The sequence below is a fragment of the Diabrotica undecimpunctata genome, chromosome 2 (assembly GCF_040954645.1).
Source record: "Diabrotica undecimpunctata isolate CICGRU chromosome 2, icDiaUnde3, whole genome shotgun sequence".
Lineage (NCBI taxonomy): Eukaryota > Metazoa > Arthropoda > Insecta > Coleoptera > Chrysomelidae > Diabrotica > Diabrotica undecimpunctata.
In genome coordinates this window covers 95595942-95614225 of record NC_092804.1, presented here as the reverse complement: position 1 = coordinate 95614225, position 18284 = coordinate 95595942, and the positions used below count along the sequence as shown (strand labels likewise).

Below are 18284 nucleotides of genomic sequence, written 5' to 3'. Positions count from 1 at the left end.
AATATTTTAGGTATATATAGTGAAATGCACCATAGAATAAACTTTTATTATCCACTTGTTAGCAAATTCTATTCTTGCATGGTGTACTGCAAAAAACTTTCAGTTGTCAAAATTCAAATTTTCCAAACAGTATATAGTTAAATTCAGAAATTTATTAATTATTTATGGAATTACATGTAACAAAGGAGTTTTTATAGATATTTGTATAGGCATGCCAGGAAGAATGAATGAAGCCCACATATTTAGGTTAAGTCCATTTAATTGGGGATTCTGCCTATCCACTTTTACATCAGTTGATGAAACCATATTAAGATAATGGCTATCTTAGTAGAGAACAAATTCATTACAATACAAGATTGTGTAGTGTAAGGTCCATTATTGAAAGAACATTTGGACTTCTAAAAGGAAAATTCGGAAGAATAAAATATTTAGATGTTACCACTCCTGAAATGGCCAGTGAAATAATATTGGCTGCATGTGTACTTTCCTTCAATCTCTGCTACAGGATGGTTAAATGCTATGTATGGTCCATACTGTTATACGCCATGGAAACATGGACATTATGAGTACCTTCCATTAATAAGTTGGAGGCCTTCAAAATGTGGACATTGCGAAGAATGTTCCGCATACCATAGACAGATAGGGTGAGAAACGAGGAAGTCTTAAGAAAGGCAAATACTGAGAGAGAACCACTCAATTTGATCAAGGTACGAAAAATTGGATACCTCAGCCATATTCTGAGAGGAAAAATTCCTGAACTAATCGTCTAGGGAAAGATTGAAGGCAAGAGAGGAGTAGGTCGCAAACAAATGTCGTGGCTACGGAACATAAAGAACTGGACAGGCATAAATAACACTGGCGATCTTTTGCATGCCGCAAAAGACAGACGTCTGGCCTTAAGATAATTCGCCAACGCACTATGGGTGCACGGCACTAAGAAGAAGAAGCATGTGTACTACACAATTTTATTGTGAGGGATGAGAACCCCCATTACCATTTAGGAGAAGTGAAGATCAAGAAGAAAACAATTTAGTTGAAGACAATAAGTCAATACTTTAAGGAGCAGAAATGAAACGTAGAGAACTGGTGAACCTGTGCAACAGATAATAAAACAAGAGTGTTGGTTTTATAAAATTTATTATATGTATTTTTATATTTAAAACATGAAAATATCATTATATACTTCCTTGTTTTTTTAATATTTCATTCCTCTCCTTTTGGATTCTGTTGTTCTCTGCAAGCTCTTCCACCAATTTTTCCAATGCAGCAACTCTTCTATTTTCTAGAGCTAAATATTCTTTCCTAAATCTATAGAGGCCTCTCCCTTCCTGGAGCTTTCTCAATTTAATAGCTTGTTTGGGAGTGCTTGATACGGGTGTTGTACTTGTGCTAGGGCAATCAAAATGGGGTGCAACTTTTACCTTTTTTTTTATGTGTTTCAGTTGCAGAGCTAGGACTGTCTAATAGGTGGGGAGCAACTGTTAATGACTCTATATGTACTATATCTGAACTGCAAGAAGTACTAGGAAAAGTAGTGCTTGAAGTACTAGGAAAATCTAAACGATTAAGTGACGAGTAGATTTTCCCGTGATTTATAGTTTTATCATCTGCAAATATTTCTTCAAACATATTAAAATATTCCCAGATGATGCGTCCTCTACCAGTGCTGGACTTTTTATTGTTATCCTTGATCGTCTTATAGTGGTGTTTTAAATTTCTCATTTTTCTGTCAAGGTCTTCCTCACATACCATGTAATTCATCTTATGAAAAACTTCTTTGATTTTGCCCCATGTAATTTTCTTTTTCATTTTTGGATTACGAAATTCAGAAATATATTTACCATATTCCGTAATCAACAATTTTGTGTTTTCTGAATTCCACGAAAACGCTTTGACTGTTAAAGGAACATTTTGTTTCTCTTCAAGCGGCTTAATTTCTACTACATTAGCACATTCTTGAATGTAATTTAGAAAGAACTCCGTATCTACAACAAAAATATTTTTAAGGTTATAATATAACACGATATTAGAATTATTATTAGCTGTTAATTAATTGAACTCACCATCCAATCTTTTATGAATATCTTCGGTAGCTGTTATTTTATAAACAAAACCATTATAAATATATTCTACAATTTGTAAAATTTCCATTCCCGCCATATTTTTCCTAATACTCAACAAGTTTAGAAAGTTCAGCGTAAATATTTTATGCTTGCAAAAATGGCGATCGCTTTCCAAACACGTTTGACGTTAGCAACACTCAGCAAGTCGTTCAGAAGAATAAAGCGGAAACTGATTGCCAACGTTTGCATCTGGTGAACGCGACCATTCCTATCCTCCCTTGGACATGACGTCATGTCTATGTCATGTCTGAGCAAGTCCATCTTCCCATAGAGTAAATTTTTCGTCAATTTTATTTCCTTTGAATTCCATTAGGATACCACATAGTTCTCGTTTGGTGATAGTTTTTACCTTTTTCGGAGTATCTGCAAAAAATATTATAAACATTTATTATAAAAATATATTTTTTTTATTGCACCTATAAACTGTAAAAATAAATTAAAAAGATGGGGTGCATTGGGGTGAGATTTTATTATTGTTTCGGTTAGGCAAATATTCAAACTTTATTACCATAACTTAAATGTAGTGCGACAAAGCGCGACACATAAACAAAAACACTGATGTTTTAAAATTTTAGTCAAAATACAACATTATTTAAACGTAAATTGGAAACATAAGTTTAAATGCTTAAACTTAAGGAGAAATTAAGTGTAATATGTTATAAAACAAAGTACATGCCTTCAACTTCCATATTCAGTAATAAATTTTCTGATAATCCACCACACGACGACATACTAACAAAGAGAAATTAATATATAAAATAATCGAGAGCGCTGTCAACAATGACATGCATTACACACAAGTGCAGTGTTTTGACTAATTTCCTGGCGCGAGCGTTGATAAAATGGGGGAAGTGGGGTGCGCCCTATATGAAGCGGTTAATGAACTTTATAAAACGGTCATTACTTGTCTCATTTAGTGAATTTTAGAAAAACTACTTATGACCGGTTTTTAGCCTCAAATACCCCTTAGTGCGATTTAACGGCCTTATAAGACTATTTAATTATTGTTTCTATATCAATTTACTTGTATAAACAAAATGGGTGCTAATAGATGTGCCGTATATGGTTGTGACAATAATTTTAAGAGTGTGAAAACCAAGAATATGCCTGTTATTTTTCACAGTTTTCCAAAAGGAAAGGATTTAGTGTCGAAAACTATAAGAGCTGAATGGGATAACCGATGCAGAAGTGCTGATAATTTTAATCTTGATTCTAAGAGTAGAATATGCTATGAATGACTATGAAAGAGATCTTCAAAATGAATTATTAGGTAAAATGATTAAGCAATAAAATGTCTATAAAAATTGTTTAATGTAACTTATTTTAGGTATACCTACTAAACGCCTTTTAAAGAAAACTGCAGTTCCAACACTGTGTTTATATAAACATACCTTTGATACACCTTCTGTCTCTACTCGTGAAGGTAGATTAGATGTTAGAAACAGAAGGCAACTTGGAGCAGAAATTACAAAGGTTGATTCAACTATTTTGAATATTGCATCTAATCAACATGAACATACTATTACTGAATCTGAAATAATTTTTGAACAAACTGGTGACAATATAGATTTAAAGCCTGAAGTAGATTTTGAAGCAAAATACAACGAATTACATATTAAACAAATATGAAAAATTAATAGCTGATCATTCCAATTTGAAGAAAAAGGGTCAACTGAAAATAAAAAATTTAACAAGTCAGTTGAGGTATTCTAAAGCAAAAAATATGAATGTTCAGAAAATATCAAAAAAATCTGAAATTGTTGCTAAAATTTTGTCAAATAAAGTGTTAACCACAAACCAAATTGCACTTTTTTCTCAGTGTGGATCAATTTATTAGTCCAAAAGTATTCCAAAAAACCAATCTTAAAATTCCTCAGGAAAAAATAGAAGAACCTGATGTATCTAACAATAGTAGTTCTTTTTCTTCCCAAGAATCATCTTCTAATCAGTCTACCACCTCATATTGTGTTGTCAGTGATTTGCAGGAAACTACAGAAGATGCCTTAGAATACATCGCTGGGTATTTAGCAAAAAATTTAAGGATAGTTTACCTGATTTAGGTAATTTCACATACAAAGTTAGTGAACTAGTCAGGGACTGTCTCCGTGAACACAACTTATAGTTTACCATCATGGGTGCAGCAACTCTCTTATGGAGGTCTTATCAAGCCTACAGATGAGTAGTTCATAAAAATAAAATGGAATAAATATGATTAAAAATATATTGATCCTATAGGAAAAATAATGCAGTTGTTGGAGACATTTTAAAAAAAGAAAAAGTGTTGCCATATGCGCTTACTAAAAACTTTTGTAAACTTAGAACATTAATTAGAATAAATTATAGAAATTTAAATTCAAGGAAGCTGAAAATTTGAAGCAAAAAAACTTATCCGTGTTGGATTCAACTAGGTTAAAAATTAGAAAATTAAATAAAATTGTTCGGTAGGAAATCTAAGTTTCCTAGTATTGTATACTGTTTAGTTTTACCTATGTATGTTTATGAAATAAATGGTTCAGTATTGAATAGTTTTATTTATCATCAAATGTTTTTGGATATCAATTTGTGCTCTGACTACGTAAGTAAAACACGGATTTATAGATTTTATTTACCAGAAATATTTATTTTGAGAGTAAACTGACATTTATTAATTTAATTATAACACTAGCCATCTGATCAGAAACAACACGTAAATTTTTCGTTTTAAACTTTTTAATTTCAAATTAAGCTCATATACCGTAAAAGTTAATAGCATAGATAAATAATATAATATTAGAAATAGATAATACGCAACTCAATGTATAAATTTCGTTCATTAAGACCCCTTGCGTCATTACTAATCATCTTTTGGCCGCAAATTCAAATGGACACCCCTTACATGCATACCCTTTAGCGCCTCTTGCGGGCTATTTAATTTAGTTACTAATTAAAACTTAAAACTGGAAAATATCTTATTATTTTCCGATGAAATAATCTCACATGTATTATTAAAAAATAAAAGGATATATAAAAAATTCACAATTTTTTCTAGATATACGTATATTTATTTGTTGTTTAAGATAAAAGAGTTATAAACTAATTACATATTTTTTATTACACTGATATTTTCAGAAACAAATGTTAAATACTATTATTCTTTGCTTCCTGGCAACTTACTATTTGACAACTATCATCATCCTTTTTGTAATTTTTCCATAATTTGTACACAACGGAACAATACAATAATTCACCATGTTTAGTTTTTTTACTAGCACAACACAAAAATTATTTGCTACAATAGGTAACTAAAACTAAACTTTAAAAACTAAGTAACCAACTTAAATTAATATTACTAAGAATAAATGTAAACGAAAGTTAAAGATAATAAAATAAAATTGAAAGCTTGTAAACAAACAATTCTGTCCTTACTTTTGCTTTTGACAGAATTGACAGCTGAATTAAAAGCTTCGTTTGATTATTTTATTTTTAGTAACAATGGCTATCGACTAGTCGATAATGGCTTGTCATCCCCACACCTACGCAGTGGCGGCTTTTGGGGGTAGGCACGATAGGCCGGGCCTACCCAATAATTTTAAGAGCTTTAAAATTGAAAAACATATATTCAAAAATTATATTAATGCATGTAAATAACTTTTAAATGTACTAAATCACTCAATACTATAACATAATAACAACTATGTTATTATATTACCACAGCAAGCATCGAATCATATTCATGCATTTTAAATATCATTAATAGGCCCGATCGGAACTGGCCGACCCAGCTTACAATAAGATCCCCGTACAAAAAGCGTTTGAAGTTAAGCAGCTTGCCGGACAACGATTTATATTGTCGTGTTTATGCTTGCTGTTTAGGCACCAGACGATCGGGCCTACGACGACCATCGTTGTTACTTGTACGTAATTATCGAATTGTAATATAAATTTCTTTTAAATTATGATAAAAAATATGTAACATAATCTACAATTGTAACATATTTTTAAACAAACATCACCATTGCAAACAAGTGCATGGTTGCCCAAATAAATTTTTAAAAATTCGTAAAATTTGAAGAAAAAAAATCACATTTGCATGATTTCTATATCGCCTGATTGTATGCAACTTATATATGTGAGATTGTTTTATAACTGATACATAAAAATGAGTTTTTATGACGCTTTACCAGGTTGCAGTAATAGTAATGTAATATTTTTAATTGCTCTTGGTATGATGTCTACAAATGGTTGTCTGGAAATATTACGAAAATCAGACTATATTGTTGGCCGTGTTTGTTATTTTCTAATAAGAAATGTGTATGGAATTGTGAAGGATACTTTGATTTAAAAAATATGTCTGCCTCCTTAAAAAACATTCCAGTTGCAAGGAACATTTAAGTAATTTCCTGTCCTTTAAGGATGTACAGAAGAGGGCATTTTCTGTTTGCGATTTGCTAGATGAAAAATCAAAAATCGCAAAAATTAGATACAACGCAGAAGTTAAAATGAACAGAAAAATCATTAAACAATTAGTTAGGGGAGGGTCATGACCCCATGACCTCTCCCTCTGAATCCGTCACTGATTACATATAGCTATTAATATGTAATTTGCTGGCTTGGCCTATCCAAAATTTTACCACACCAGCCGCCACTGCACCTACGTCACAGCCGCGTGTTGCAGTGACAGACAAATTTGGTCGATGGAACTATCCTATGTAGTCAACCGTTCTTGACCCAAACCATCGAGTTAGAATCTACAGTCGGTCCCAAACCCTTCTTTCAGTGCGTCACTAATTTTGACTTCATATAGGATTTTAAGAATGTCGAGAATTATTGCATGACATTTTAGTTAAATTTGACAGTTGCAGGATTGTAACCTCTCTTTTTCTAATTGAAAATTATTTAATCATTTTAATTTTAGTCTTTGTTCTTTCTCGATATACTTCGGCATAATTACAATATTTTTATGACAATAAATACAAAATTAAATTTTCACTGTAAAATGTCAGATAATACTAACCTGGAATGACAATTAAAATTTTTTCAGTTGACATTGTACTGTCACATGCGCATCATTGATTGGTTATCTATTTAGCGTATTCTAAACTCCTACCAATTATACATCCGTAAGTAGAATTAGCTTTACGATAAATACTTTTCTAAGTTATATGTATAATAATCACAGACTCAAGTTTTTTTCTGTCACTTCTAGCTTAATGTGTTAGAGAGAATTCGATAAACTATGACGCACTGAAAGAAGGCTTTGGGACGAACTATAACTCGATGAGCCAAAACCAGAGATATGTATATCCAATGACGTATTATATAGTATAGTTCATCCCAAACCCTTCTTTCAGTGTGTCACAGTTTATCGAATGGACCGTGGAAGTGTGACGTCACAACTGTCAATTACTTTCCAAACAAAAGTTGAAATGTCCAATCCCAAGACTTTTTAATTTCTGTAAAGTTAACATTTTGCTTCCTCTGCTGCTTTTTCTTTTAAGTATAGTGTTTTTAAGATAATACCATCATAATTCAGTGTTCTATTTCTATGAAATATAGTTTAAAAGTTTAAATTAAAGACATTCTAACCTTACTTTATTGATACATGCATTTTATTCTATTTTTATAAAACAACATGCTTTATTGTTTACACAACCTTGTAAAATTGTTGTAGTAACTATTAGAATACTTAGATATTGCAAAAAGCGGAAAGATTCTGTAAAAAAAATGAAAAAATAACGAAAAATACAAATTATCCACACTAAACAAGGTTTGTTTGGAAAGTGAAACTGACATATGTCAATAAAATCTACGTCATCACTTCCACGGTCCATTCTCGACATTCTTAAAATCCTATATGACGTCAAAATTAGTGACGCACTGAAAGAAGGGTTTGGGACAGACTGTATATTAAACTTACATTTAACATCAAATAATTATATCTATAGGTTTAGGTTATGTTCATTGTACGAATATTCAATTTAACCAACTAAACATTGTATTTCATCAAACATGAATAAATCTGTTGTAATTACTGGGGAAGCTTCAGAAACGGATAGTGAAGGTGAAGATGAAGTTCACAGTAACACAGTACGTTCAAAAATTCTAAATATACAGCAATAAATTGCAAATTCTCCTATTTAATTTTTTAGTTGAATTCAATGACCAAAACTGTACAAGGTGCTGTTATAACTGGGGAAGACTCTGAATCAGATACTGGTAATATGTTTTATTAATTTGCACATGATAAATTGGAGTTTATACATTTTTTTTACAAATCTATTGAAACAGTATGTTATCATAAACTAATACAATGATAATACTCATGAAATGTCAGGAAGAAATAATTTCTCAAAATTATTTAATTTTAGTAGCTAATGGACACTGCTATAGTAGCTAACTGTTCTAGCATAAATAGCTAGTTTTATAGTCAAATACTTAACTCTGTTCATCCTGGTAATAATAAACAATACATATATACGTATATTAGCTTTATACATTATATTATGTCATGAGTTGTCATAATTATGCATTTACATACTTGCATATGCATTTGCATATTTTCACAACTATTAAAAGATTTTTGTAATTCCGTAGTACATAAAATACAACTCATTCAGGAATAATAGCCTAAGATCCCACTGCAGGATCACTACATTCATAACATAGTTGATCAAACTCGCATTTTTACATACATTTAAAATTAGAGCACATTGATAATATGTTGATATAGAGCATTCCAAGTTAAGAAAATAACATTGCGGAGATAGGGCCATGTATTTCTTATGGACGATAGAAGCGCAGCTATGCCACGATGAACACAAGCACGATTCAGGGTTGTATAATTATTAGTATTTTTGTTTTCACAGACATGAATTAAATTAATGTTTTTTAACGTAATTGACCAAAAGTGCCCATTCGAAACAAGAGATGAAAAGTAGGGAAAATGATTTTAATTAAATAAATAGTATTTACAAAAGATAATTTTATTTTATCTTATTTTAATTATACTAACGACAGTTTATTTGTTTTTTGGTAAGAATATCATATACCATGAATCATAGAAATCAGTAGAAAATATTGCTTAGTTAAATCATACACTTTGCCGGCTATTAAAGATTTAAAAGCAAATAAACGGACCGCTTGGAATGCATATATCTAATTACTAATTGCAACTTAAAATAATACGGTGTATGTATGTCAGCGATTTTATGTCATTCTCTGAGAGTACATAATGATAATAAGGCTTTGTGGTTTTTCAGTTGTTATTCTGACTTTACAGTTAAATGTTAATTGAAAATGGAAATTCGAAAAATATATCGACAATCTAGTAAACCGCATGCCTGAGAGTTTTGGCAACACTGATCTCCATAAGCCTAATGTTATTTTCTTAACGTGGAACGCTGTATAGTCAGAAAGTAGTTAAAAGCAAATACTTGAAAAAAAATTTATTTCGTTTATTTATTTTTTAAATAAAATACGCTGCTCATGATGTATAGGCATGTTTTTATATCAAATTAAAGCTAATTTTTTTCTTAATATGATGATATGTTTGCCTGAGAAAAAATGGTCTAAAATTAGGGTTGCCAGCTGTTAAAAATGCAAGGTATCAAAGATAAAATAAGAGACAACTAGCGTGCAATGCTACTGGTTTGAAGTGTCTGTTGTGTGAGTTTTTAAAGCATTCGTCGATAGATAAGGTCAATTCGCTTAGCTCAGGTATATTTTGACAGATTCATAGTCAGACACCTACAACACTAAAATTGACTTCTTTCATTGAACAAAGAAGAATTCTAAATAGTGGAAGCATATACTAAGTAAACCCATAAAATTTTCCTTGTATATTTAAAATATAATATTAGAGTTGTTACAATTCAACATATAGTAAATATTTGTATTATTCACCCTATTTTATTTAATATAGTTTCATTGTTTTATTATTTTTGTTTCATTCTTTGTTCCAGTTCTATTTATTTAATTAGTCAGTTCTATTTAGTTAATTAGTTAGTTCTATTTTGAATTTTATTATTATGGACAGCCAAAGTTTTCCATTTGTTCCATCAGCTAATGCCTTGGTAAGTTTTTCTTAAATAAATATGATAAATGTTCTTTAACAGTTAATATTTTTAGATGAGCAAGGATGCTGTTAAATTACAAGATGATGTAGCTGTATAAAGGTTTATCCAAAATGCCTACCATTTTTTTTAATTATTTGCTGAATGAAAACCCTATTGAGGTAAGTTGATCATTAAAATGTATTCATTGAATTATGTAACTATTACAAATGTTCTTAATAACAAAAACATTTCAATTAACATCCAAATGTCCGAAACTCTCAGAAAAAAGTGTGTGTAAATATAAAGATGGACCAATGCAACCCTCACATTAAAGAAAAAAATCTCAAAAGGAAATTAACTGACTCACTGGAATAAAGGTTCATAAAAAATATATTTTATAAAAAAGTTAGGGTAATTTAGTTTATATAGTTGAGTTGCACTGAAGGTAGGCAACCAACATAAAGTTGCTACCAGCGTTATGTTGGTATCATTTAGCTTGAGTTTCTTGAGAATATTTTCTTAAAGTAAATAAGAAAGTTTAATATTATCCAATATTAACATATACAATTCAAACTAATAATTATAAATTATTTCTATTATTTACTGAAAAATAATATCTGTTTCAAAGGAAATCAATTTACCATCTTCCAAAATAACATTTTTCTTTGTTTAAGTCTCTTCTTTGATATGGTCTTACTTTTTGAGTATCTAGTACCTCAGCCCAATCTGATGTTATTTTTAAAATACAAAAAAGAGCAATACAGTATCTTTTTGACCTCAGTAGAATAACACTCAGAAGCTACTTCAAAAATCATGGGATTTTAACTCTTCACTCTTTATATATTTTAGAAACTGTACCCTTATTTCGTAAATACCTACATGTTTTTCCAGCAAGACCTAATCATGACTACTCCACCAGAAATTCAACCTTTGATGTGTATTTACTGATCCCATCCACTGAGTTAGTAAAGAAATCTATATTATATTTGGCAAAAAAATTATACAACCATCTCCCTTTGCAACTTAAATCTGCAACTTCTTTCCTTAGGTTCTGTAAAAGGATGAAAGCCTAGACCATATTATTCAGTGGAAGAGTTTCTTAACGAATAACTAAGAAATTAAATTATGTTTATGTACAAGTAACTTAGGTATTTTTATATATATTTGGGTATAACAACAACTTTAACTTATTAGTTCATAACGTTTTATTAAGCAATTTGCAATTTATTTAAATTTTGCAATGGATTGTGTATTTTATTATCGTTTATTTTGTTATATTGACGATTTATGTAATTTCAGTAAATGTTAATTGTTATTGTTATTTTTCTGACTTTTTTTAAGCTTTGGCCATAAAATTGTACAATTGCCAGTGACAATAAAGCATATTTCTATTCAATTCTATTCTATTTACCTAGGTACTGTAAGCCTACCTAAAAATGAATAACTGTTTTAGAGTTGCCTCTTACAATATCTAGTCTTCTGAAGGTTTTAAGAAACAAATTTAATTATGAGGAAGGAAAATCAAGCCTCTTTCTGATCCTAAAAGAAATAGGTTTCATATACAAACTAAACAGTCCACAAAAAACATTTCATGGAAGTTCCTCACATAGTTGAGGTGAGGCATAATTTTTTAAGGATTTATCATGAAAATGACCAAAAAGGCGTTTACAAAAAGAACTTAATTTTTTTAGATGAAACATGAATATTTTCTTCTTGATCAGTTATAAGGTCTTGGCAGGATGGGACAAATAAAGGAATAAGAAAAAGAACTGGTGATGGTATGAGGTAAGTAAATAAATATATGTTTTCTTATATAATTTATAATTCCCTTAACTGACTAAAGTGGTTTTTTTCTGCTCCAGGTCTTTAGTTAATTAATAACCTATTTTTTTTCATAGTACATATTTCCATTACATGTCAAGAAATTGTTTTTATCAAATAATCAAATTATTTATGTTTTAGGTACATAATTTTACATGCAAACTCAGAGCATGCATTTATAAACGGAGCAAGTTTAATTTTTAAATCATTCTCCAACACAGGAGATTATCTGGAGAAATGGATGCTGATGTTTTTGAGGGTTAGTTGTAGAAGATTGGAAGAACCATCAATGACCATCTTTAATAATACTAGTTATTATAGTCGGCAAGTAAATAAATGGCCTACGCAATGCTGGAAAAAAGAAGAATTGGAAGGATGGATTTAAAGTAAAGGCATCCTATTTCCACTGTATAGTTGTAAGACAAATTTATTAAATATTATCAAAGTTCTTCGCAGATCTTCAAAATATTATGCTATTGGTAAGATAATTAACAAAGCTGGTCATGAAGTACTTCATTTGCATACCTATCACTGTCATTTTGCTATTGAAATAGTGTGGAGTCAAACGAAACAGGTTTAGGATCAGCACAAATTGGGAAATAAAAATGTTTTAGAAGTTTGGGAAACAGCTATCAACAATGTAACTAGGTAGCAGTGGAAAAATTATATTTTCGTTATACCCATAAAATAATTGTAGAGAGCTACGAGAACGAAAAGGTTGTCTCAGCAACCAAAGTACAGCCGTTAGTAATATATATATATATATATATATATATATGTATATATATATATATATATATATATATATATATATATATATATATATATATATATATATATATATATATATATATATATATATATATATATATATATATATATATATATATATATATATATATATATATATATATATATATATATATATATATATATATATATATATATATATATATATATATATATATATATATATATATATATATATATATATATATATATATATATATATATATATATATATATATATATATATATATATATATTGAATTTGAAATTTCCGCGGGAGCTATATGTGGTTTCAGTTGTTTTCCGGGTTTGACTCCGCGTTAAATATTTTTGGTTTTTAGAAAAACCATTGTTTTGACGACGTTTCGGCAAGGTCACACTTGCCATTGTCAAGTCAGATTCTGCTTCGTCTTGATGTTACAGGCGAACTGATTTCTCGGTCGCTGCACGCTGAGTTTAAATATCTTGTTGCGCTTCTTGTCATTGGTCCTGTGCGCAGAGTGGGCGTGGTCTTCTTCGCTATTTTAATTTTTACGTTTTTCTGCAGAATTGTTTTCCACGTATTTGGGAGTCTTTGGGCATCATCTCTGGTGTTTAAATTTTTCGGATGTTTTTCGATCTCTATGGCTTCTCTGATTACACGTTTGGCCTTATTTTCGATGTTGGCTAGCATTGTTGTTCCATTTAAGTCTATTTTATGTCCTGTGTTTATGACATGTTGTGCTAGGGATGAAGTTTTTTCTTTTCTTTCGATGGCGTTTCGATGTTCTTCGCGTCTAACCTGTATCCTTCGATTTGTTTGTCCGATGTACGATTTATCGCAGTCTTCACACGGGATCCTGTATACGCCTTGATTTTCTAATGCAACTTTTGTTTTTGCTGATGGTAATATGGTTGCTATTTTTCTGTCGGTGTTAAAAATAGTTTCTATTTTGTTTTTTCTTAGAACTCTGCTGATTTTGTCTGTCGTACCCTTTATATAGGGCAGGATAGTTTTACCGACTGGTTTTTCTTCTTTTTCTGGATCTTTGCTGTTGTTTCGGGATTTATGTGCTTTTTCAATCATGAACATGGAGAAACCATTTTTTCTTAGACTTGTTTTGACTTTGTGCATTTCTTCATTCTTATGGTCCTCATCTGCCAGTTTCTCAGATCTTGTTATTAAGGTTTTTATTACCGAATTTAATTGTGCAGGATGATGGTGTGAGTCTGCGTGTAAGTACCTGTCAGTATGGGTTGGTTTTCGGTATACTGTATGTCCTATGCTTCCATCTTCTTTCTTAATAACTAACACATCTAGGAATGGAAGTTGTTGGTTATTCTCCCGTTCCATGGTAAACTGTATTTTTGGATGGATATTGTTAATGTGTTGTAGAAATTTATTAAGTTTCTCTTCTCCGTGCGTCCAGATAATAAATGTGTCGTCAACATACCTAAGCCACAGTTTGGGTTTATGCTCTGCTGTTTCTATTGCTTTTGATTCCATATATTGCATAAAAAGGTTGGCTTTTTATGCAATATATGGAATCAAAAGCAATAGAAACAGCAGAGCATAAACCCAAACTGTGGCTTAGGTATGTTGACGACACATTTATTATCTGGACGCACGGAGAAGAGAAACTTAATAAATTTCTACAACACATTAACAATATCCATCCAAAAATACAGTTTACCATGGAACGGGAGAATAACCAACAACTTCCATTCCTAGATGTGTTAGTTATTAAGAAAGAAGATGGAAGCATAGGACATACAGTATACCGAAAACCAACCCATACTGACAGGTACTTACACGCAGACTCACACCATCATCCTGCACAATTAAATTCGGTAATAAAAACCTTAATAACAAGATCTGAGAAACTGGCAGATGAGGACCATAAGAATGAAGAAATGCACAAAGTCAAAACAAGTCTAAGAAAAAATGGTTTCTCCATGTTCATGATTGAAAAAGCACATAAATCCCGAAACAACAGCAAAGATCCAGAAAAAGAAGAAAAACCAGTCGGTAAAACTATCCTGCCCTATATAAAGGGTACGACAGACAAAATCAGCAGAGTTCTAAGAAAAAACAAAATAGAAACTATTTTTAACACCGACAGAAAAATAGCAACCATATTACCATCAGCAAAAACAAAAGTTGCATTAGAAAATCAAGGCGTATACAGGATCCCGTGTGAAGACTGCGATAAATCGTACATCGGACAAACAAATCGAAGGATACAGGTTAGACGCGAAGAACATCGAAACGCCATCGAAAGAAAAGAAAAAACTTCATCCCTAGCACAACATGTCATAAACACAGGACATAAAATAGACTTAAATGGAACAACAATGCTAGCCAACATCGAAAATAAGGCCAAACGTGTAATCAGAGAAGCCATAGAGATCGAAAAACATCCGAAAAATTTAAACACCAGAGATGATGCCCAAAGACTCCCAAATACGTGGAAAACAATTCTGCAGAAAAACGTAAAAATTAAAATAGCGAAGAAGACCACGCCCACTCTGCGCACAGGACCAATGACAAGAAGCGCAACAAGATATTTAAACTCAGCGTGCAGCGACCGAGAAATCAGTTCGCCTGTAACATCAAGACGAAGCAGAATCTGACTTGACAATGGCAAGTGTGACCTTGCCGAAACGTCGTCAAAACAATGGTTTTTCTAAAAACCAAAAATATTTAACGCGGAGTCAAACCCGGAAAACAACTGAAACCATATATATATATATATATATATATATATATATATATATATATATATATATATATATATATATATATATATATATATATATATATATATATATATATATATATATATATATATATATATATATATATATATATATATATATATATATATATATATATATATATATATATATATATATATACAGGGTGTCCCAGACTAATTTACCCACGCTATATCTCTACGAATAGAGATTTTCGAATGGGACAAAAAGTGGTCTATTCTATTTGTAATACACTTAAATATGGCGTAGAAAAAATCATCCCCTAAATATTAATCCCTTAGTTACAACCCCTAACTTTAATTTTTTTAATGGCACCCTGTATATTTTTTTATAGTTTTGGATGTGGTCTTCTATCATCTATTCAATCGATTTTTTAAAAATAAAATGGGTTTGTTAAGTATCGAGAAAATATCAGTGAATTTTTTATTTTTGTTAAATTAATCAAGATAGCCTTAAAAAATAGAATAGAAAAGAAATATTACTACGTAGTATAACTTCTTACGTGCGTACGAAGTACACAGTCTTTTTATTTAAACGTTATTTTTAATTTTTCAAAATTTAATTAACTAATATTATTTACATTAAATGTTCGAATTGTAACCCACCTGCTGCAACACACATTTCGAATCGTTTCAGAAGATTTCTGGTACTTGTGGCTCGAATCATTTCTGGAGTAATTTGGTGACATGCTTGTCTTATTTTTTCTTTTAATTCCTCTAAATTTTGCGGTTTTGATTGACAAACAATATCTTTTATAGCTTCCCAAAAGAAAGAGTCAAGAGGTGACAAATCACATGAAAGTGCGGCCCACATAATTTCTGGAGATTTGTTTACTATCCAGTGGTTATCAAAACGGTTTTGTAGGTGGTCGCTAACGATTCTCGCATTATGTGGAAGAGCTCCGTCTTGTTGCCACCACATTTCTTGACGCTCATGAAGAGGAATATCTTCTAGCAAATCGGGCAGAATGTTTTCTAAAAAGCCTAAATATCGAACACCTGTTAGAGTGCCGTTAAAAAGTAAGGACTTATAACACGGCCATTAAATAAACCGCACCACATATTTATACCCCAAATATTCTGAAATCTTGTTTTTATCATCCAATGTGGGTTCACGGGAGACCAATAATTGGAATTGTGATGGTTGACAACACCATTATTGTGAAATCTAGCCTCATCACTTCACAATATTTTTGATAAAAAAAGTGGATCATCACAGATTTTTAACATCATTTTTGCAATAATCTCAGGACGTCTTTGGTCATCACCAGGCTGTAATCCTTGAACTAGGTGCAGTTTAAAAGGATGGTACTTAAAATATTTGAGAATTCTATGCACAGAACTTTTTGGAATGCCACATTCACTGGCGAGGGTTCTAACAGACACCTTGGGATTAAAATTAACATATGCTAGTACATTAATAAGGTTTTGGTTACATCTTACTGTGCGTTCAATTGTACCTCTTTTATTATTAGGAAAATAATAAAAATTTCAAGTTCCAAATTCTTAAAGGTTTTTTAGCTTGGAATGTTTCGATTTGGAAACCTTTCTTGATATAATTGTCGGGAAATTCTATTATTTTTTAGGCATTCTCCATAAATCAAAATGATATCAACGTACTCGTCAGGCGAAAATAAGTAAGGCATATTGAAATGTTATAGATACACAATTACAACAAATATAATTATTACTGGTCTAATACCAAACGTCAAAAATAATAATTGTTGATTTGACAGATCAAATCATGGCAACCTGAATTAAGGGTAATATCCAAGACGTAAAATAACCGCAAAAGTTTTTCAAATATTGTATTTTGTTAATTTTTGCACACTGGAAGATAACGTATGCTCCTACAAAGACCAAATTTTAAAAAATTAAAAATAATGTTTAAATAAAAAGACTGTGTACTTCGTACGCACGTAAGAAGTTATACTACGTAGTTAAAATAGTAAAATTTTCAATGATAATAAAGCATAATATTTCTTTTCTATTCTTTTTTTTAAGGCTATCTTGATTAATTTAACAAAAATAAAAAATAAACTGATATTTTCTTGATACTTTACAAACCCATTTTATTTTTAAAAAATCGATTGAATAGACGATAGAAGACCACATCCAAAACTATAAAAAATGTACAGGGTGCCATTAAAAAATTTAAGTTAGGGGTTGTAACTAAGAGATGAATATTTAGGGGATGGTGTTTTCTTCGCCATATTAAAGTGTATTACAAATGGAATAGACCAGTTTTTGTCCCTTTAAAAAATCTCTATTTTGTTAATAAATATAGTCTGGGACACTTAATTAACAAAATTAAAAAAAAATTGATTTCTTGATTATTTACAAACCGATTTTATTTTTAATAAATCTGTTGAATAGACGATAGAAGACCACATCCAAAACTATAAAAACATATACAGGGTACTATTAAAAAAATTAAAGTTAGGGGTTGTAACTAAGGGATGAACATTTAGGGGATGATTTTTTCTACGTCATATTAAAGTGTATTACAAGTAGAATATATCACTTTTGGTCCCATTCGAAAATCTTTATTCGTTTAAGAGATATAGCGTGGGTAATTTAATCCGGGACAGCCTGTATTATATATATATATATATATATATATATATATATATATATATATATATATATATATATATATATTATATATATATATATATTATATATATATATATATATATATATATATATATATATATATATATATTGTAACGCTTGCCGTGCTACAATAATATTACAAGGCC

General features: G+C 30.5%; 2 protein-coding genes across 5 annotated transcripts in view; one reads left to right on the top strand and one right to left on the bottom strand.

Annotated features, from left to right (window-relative positions):
* Nucleotides 1-1126: 1126 nt before the first annotated feature.
* Nucleotides 1127-3580, bottom strand: LOC140433379 (uncharacterized). The gene is made up of 2 exons (XM_072521398.1): nt 2064-3580; nt 1127-1985 (listed from the first exon to the last, which is right to left on the bottom strand). Exons 1-2 carry the CDS (start codon nt 2158-2160, stop codon nt 1399-1401), a joined length of 684 nt encoding a protein of 227 aa, XP_072377499.1. The 5' UTR covers nt 2161-3580; the 3' UTR covers nt 1127-1398.
* A 4424-nt stretch (nt 3581-8004) lies between these two features.
* Nucleotides 8005-18284, top strand: part of Blos3 (Biogenesis of lysosome-related organelles complex 1, subunit 3) — a 385546-nt gene continuing 375266 nt past the window's right edge. The window contains exons 1-2 of one of the 4 annotated variants that reach the window (XM_072523224.1): nt 8005-8189; nt 8252-8318. In XM_072523224.1, coding sequence (XP_072379325.1) covers nt 8112-8189; nt 8252-8318 — 145 coding nt within the window. In that variant the 5' untranslated portion in view covers nt 8005-8111. The remainder of the gene's footprint in view (nt 8190-8251; nt 8319-18284) is intronic. The other 3 variants (XM_072523225.1, XM_072523226.1, XM_072523223.1) reach the window with 3 other exon arrangements.

Coding starts and splice junctions, on each gene's coding strand:
- LOC140433379 (XM_072521398.1), bottom strand. CDS start 2,160: ATGGCGGGAATGGAAATTTTACAAATTGTAGAATATATTTATAATGGT. Junction 1,986..2,063: donor TATTCATAAAAGATTGGATG/GTGAGTTCAATT, acceptor TTTTTGTTGTAG/ATACGGAGTTCTTTCTAAAT.